The sequence below is a fragment of the Nematolebias whitei genome, chromosome 16 (genome assembly GCF_014905685.2).
Source record: "Nematolebias whitei isolate Nwh7 chromosome 16, NemWhi1, whole genome shotgun sequence".
Lineage (NCBI taxonomy): Eukaryota > Metazoa > Chordata > Actinopteri > Cyprinodontiformes > Rivulidae > Nematolebias > Nematolebias whitei.
Window position 1 is genome coordinate 35,189,385 of NC_056513.1, and position 4,441 is coordinate 35,193,825.

The 4,441-nt window shown below is 42.8% G+C and overlaps 1 protein-coding gene across 1 annotated transcript in view; it reads left to right on the forward strand.

Moving 5' to 3' along the window:
- Positions 1–1,697, forward strand: part of cfap52 (cilia and flagella associated protein 52) — a 56,973-nt gene extending 55,276 nt beyond the window's left edge. The window contains exons 9-11 of the mRNA XM_037689869.1: positions 849–997; positions 1,102–1,247; positions 1,689–1,697. Coding sequence (XP_037545797.1) covers positions 849–997; positions 1,102–1,247; positions 1,689–1,697 — 304 coding nt within the window. The remainder of the gene's footprint in view (positions 1–848; positions 998–1,101; positions 1,248–1,688) is intronic.
- The last annotated feature ends 2,744 nt before the right edge of the window (positions 1,698–4,441 follow it).

Genomic DNA, 4,441 nt, shown 5'->3' on the forward strand with positions numbered 1-4,441 from the left:
GGACCTACTCCAGAGTTTTACTTTATTTCACAATAAATCTTTTAACCCTCTCAGTGGTTGTTGTTGTTGTTTGCGATCCGGCCTCTGGTTCATGACAGATATCTGTCAAATTAGCTGAGTTATAGCTATTTTGTGTCCTAATTTCACTTGTTTCTTCAGCTGACTTGAATTGGGTTGACTCCAAAAGTTAATAATTTTAAATATAAATCCAATGATTACTTTATGAATGTTTCAATAAAATTCATCCAGTGGTTCATAAAATAATGCACCACACAGATTATAGGCACAAAAATTGTCTGTCGCCTTCATCAACAGGTGGGTTCCTCTAGAACATATACATACATGTCTTTTACCCAACAGACAAAGTAAAGTCAGATGTGTTGTTAGACTGGACAAACAGTTCTTGATTAATGCTTCTTTATCTTTTTATGAATTAATGATGGTGTTTAGACTGTGCTTCTGGCCTTTCCTTCATGTTTTTAATCATCTCTGACTCACATTTAGTCTTGGGTCTCCTCCTCCAGTTCACATATCACTATCAGTTGCTTTTTGAACCAGATATTTCTATCAAGCAAAAAAAAGTGAAATTGTGTGTTTGTGAATTTGTAACACTTTTATTTAAAAAGCTTTGAGTCACTGTCATATAACCACATAATTCCTTATTGTTCTCACTAGATTGTGACACATACAAGGTTCAATGTTTTAAGGAAAATGTTTAACATGTACTGAACCTATTTCCATTACAGACATTATTATATCTAAGTTAAGACCTTGAACTCAGTTACAATTTATTTTAGAGCTGATGATTACCTCCACATGACCCCCACTCTGTCTTCTAATGTTGTTAGTGGAATATCTGAACTTTTTGCAACATGTGGTGAAGAAGACATCAGATTGTGGCACATAGATAAGCCCAAGGAGCTGCTGCGTATCACTGTGCCCAACGTGACCTGCAATTCCCTGGACTTTATGATCGATGGACACAGCATCATTAGCGGTAAGAATTAGAGAGAGTGTCCATCAGAAATCTGTGGATTCAGTCTAAAGTACTGAATCAAATCAGTTGCTGGCTGGTAAATACCTGATTTTACTTTCTTCCAGCATGGAATGATGGTAAGATTCGCATGTTTGCGCCAAAAAGCGGAAAGCTGATGCTCATCATTGACAATGCTCACAACATGGGTGTGACAGCCATCGCTGGCACCAGTGACTGCAAGAGGATTGTCAGCGGAGGAGGAGAGGGACAGGTCAGTTTGTTCTTATAGGGATCCACCACATGCAGCTGTTAACAGAAAACATTAAGCTTTTAAAATTACAACTTCTGCAAGCAATACGGGTTACGTTTTCTTATTATGCCCCCTTTAAGTCCCCAAACATGCAAGTGAGGATGTTACTATAATAAACTTGATGATATCAAGGGCTTGACGGAGACGTAGAAGGTTGGGTGGACCCTTAGTGAGCAAGGTAATTTGAGACGTACAGCCACCTGGTTAATGACCTTGGCAATGGGAAAAGGACCCATGAAGCGGGGTGCCAGTTTACGAGACTCCACCCTGAGAGGAAGGTCTTTAGTAGATAGCCAGACCCTCTGGCCCACCTGGTAGGGTGGGTTCTGAGAGCGATGCTGGTTGGCACCCCTGATGTAGATGGCAGATGTCTTGATGAGAGCTCTTCTGGCTCTTTTCCAGATCCGCTGACACCTGAGGGCAGCTCTGTGGGCAGACGGGACTCGAGCCTCCTTCCCCTGAATAGAAAACACAGGCGGTTGGAAGCCATAAACTGTGTAGAAGGGGGACAAACCTGAGGCAGCAGATGGCAGAGAGTTAATGGCGTGTTCCACCCATGGTAGATTAGCTTGGTTGGGTCCCCCTCGCACAGTAGACATAGCTTAGTTTCCACCTCCTGGTTGGCCCTTTCACTTTGGCCATCAGTCTGGGGGTGGAAACCAGAGGAGAGGCTTACAGTGATTCCTAGAAGTGTACAAAACTCCTTCCAAAACCGTGAAAAAAAATTGGGGACCACGGTCAGAGACAATGTCTTTAGGAAGTCCATGAAGACGAAAAACCTCTTACCATGACCTCCCCCAACTCCTTGGCTGAAGGGAGTTTTTTTAAGAGGTACTAGGTGGACCATCTTAGAAAAACGGTCCACAATGGTGAGGATGACCGTATTTCCAGCAGATGAGGGGAGACCTGTGATAAAATCCATGGCGATATGGGACCAAGGGCGTGAAGGTATAGGAAGAGGATGTAACAGACCTGCAGGTGGGCGTCTAGATGTCTTAGCCTGGCAGCATTGGCGACAGGTGGAGACAAAATCCTTGACGTCTTTAACCAGGTCCTTCCACCAAAACTGGGCTCTAACCAGGGCCAGGGTCTTTGTTATACCTGGGTGGCTAAACAAACGAGATTTATGGCAAAGTTCAAGTACCCGAAGCAAAGGAAACATGATCACATCACCCCAATCCTTAAATCTCTGCACTGGCTTCCCATTTCGCTCCGTATTGAATACAAGGTTTCCTTACTGTATTATGAAATTAACAGGGGTCGTGAACGGTCGGCACCCGATGATTCACACGAAAGGAAATAAATCAAAGGAGACTGTTACTGCTAGAAATAATAGTGTCATTTATTAATCTGCCACAGAAAAACAGCCAAGCAAACATGTACACTTGTACACTCTTTACACACACAAATTGATATGAGAGCCTCTCACCGTGACACGTGGTCGGGAAGCCGTTCGACCCGGGTAAACAGGAATCACATCAATCGCTGGGCACTCACGCGCGTTGGTCCACAGCAGACTTCTGATTTTCTCACAATGTTGTGCTTCCTAAATACCCCTCCCTGACCGGATCGCGTGAGAGTAGATAAAGACAAGTTTGATGGTTCCCAGAGCAACGGATGAGCAGCTGGTGGCTCATAAAAACATGTTGTGCAAAACCGAGGCAATCGCGTGAGAGCCTGCTGTCGAAAACATGTTGTTCCCATAACGGAGTGCCGTGATCGCAGGGCGGGCCAAGCCCTGCTGCCAAAAACACTCCTAAATTCAATAAAGCATTCCTAAAAAGAACACACACACACTGCACCCCTCCGTCCCTCTGCACACCATCAAAGAGTGTTCTGATGATTATAAGTAACATAAAGATAATATATGTTTGAATAGATATAAAGGCAACTTAAAACCTTATAAAACATATTTCTATATCATTCCACCCTTTGCCTTTATGGCATGTAAAACATAAATACAACTCTTTAATTTTGACAAAATATATGTTTGAATAGGCATAAAGGCAACTTAATATATTTTTATATCACTTACTCACCCACCAATCCATTCACGGCAATGCTCCACACTATCTTAAAGAACTGCTCACTGCTCAGACATCAACACGATCCCTCCGCTCCACAAATTCCTACAAACTCCACCCTCCCCGGACAAAACTGTGCACCATGGGTGACAGGGCCTTTTGCTCTGCTGCTCCTCGTCTGTGGAACAACCTCCCTGACCATCTAAGGATACCCCAGACTACAGAAAGTTTTAAGAAAAGACTGAAGACCTTTTTATTTAAAAGATTTTATAGTGTTTAAAAGTATTTTAATCCTGCAGTTTAGCTTTTAACATTTTTTAGTCCTTTTTTAGTCCACATTTTATTCTCTTTAGATATTTTATATTGTAGCACCTTGAGATTGTAAAATGTACAGTGCAGTACAAATTGAATAAATTATTATTGTTATTATTATTAATACCTTATTGACATGGTGTGCAGGTACAAACACTCTGTTCTTAGGACAGTCAGGTGGAAGTGGTTGGGTCTGGTTAGACTGCTTAATTTCTTCCTCAAGCTGAGTGACAGAGAGTCAAACATTACTGGGGAGATCTAAAAATGTTAAATCTGGTCCTCTGGACATTCAAAAAAAACAAAACAAAGCAAATCAACAAAAAAATGTAGAAACGTTTCGTCTCTCATCCGAGAGACTTCCTCAGTCTGAGGAGCTGTATTCAGCTCAGTCTCTTAAATAGCACCGTCTCAGGGTGGATCAACCAGTTTTGCTGCTGACAACCAAAACCAGCTGATCACATGCTCAAGAAGGACCATCAGCATAACAATGGATCATTAGCACACTGATGGCTGTTTACTGTTCACAGAGGGCTGAGTGATACTAGCAATCACAGCATTGTAAGAGGGGGACAGTTGAACCCGGAGGCCTCCACCCCTGTTTAATGATGGACGGTTTCTTTTCACAAAGATGGCCTCCTTTACTCCTCTCTCAAACCATCGTTCCTCTCTGTCCAGGATGTGAACATCTTCATCCCTGAAAGAGTGACCGCTGGCCTGGAGATGAGTGTAGACCGCAGAGTCCTGGCCTGATGATGTTGATCTTCTGTGCTGGGCCATCCTTTTGGCCAGTGGCTGTTTTGTTTCCCCGATGTAAGACTG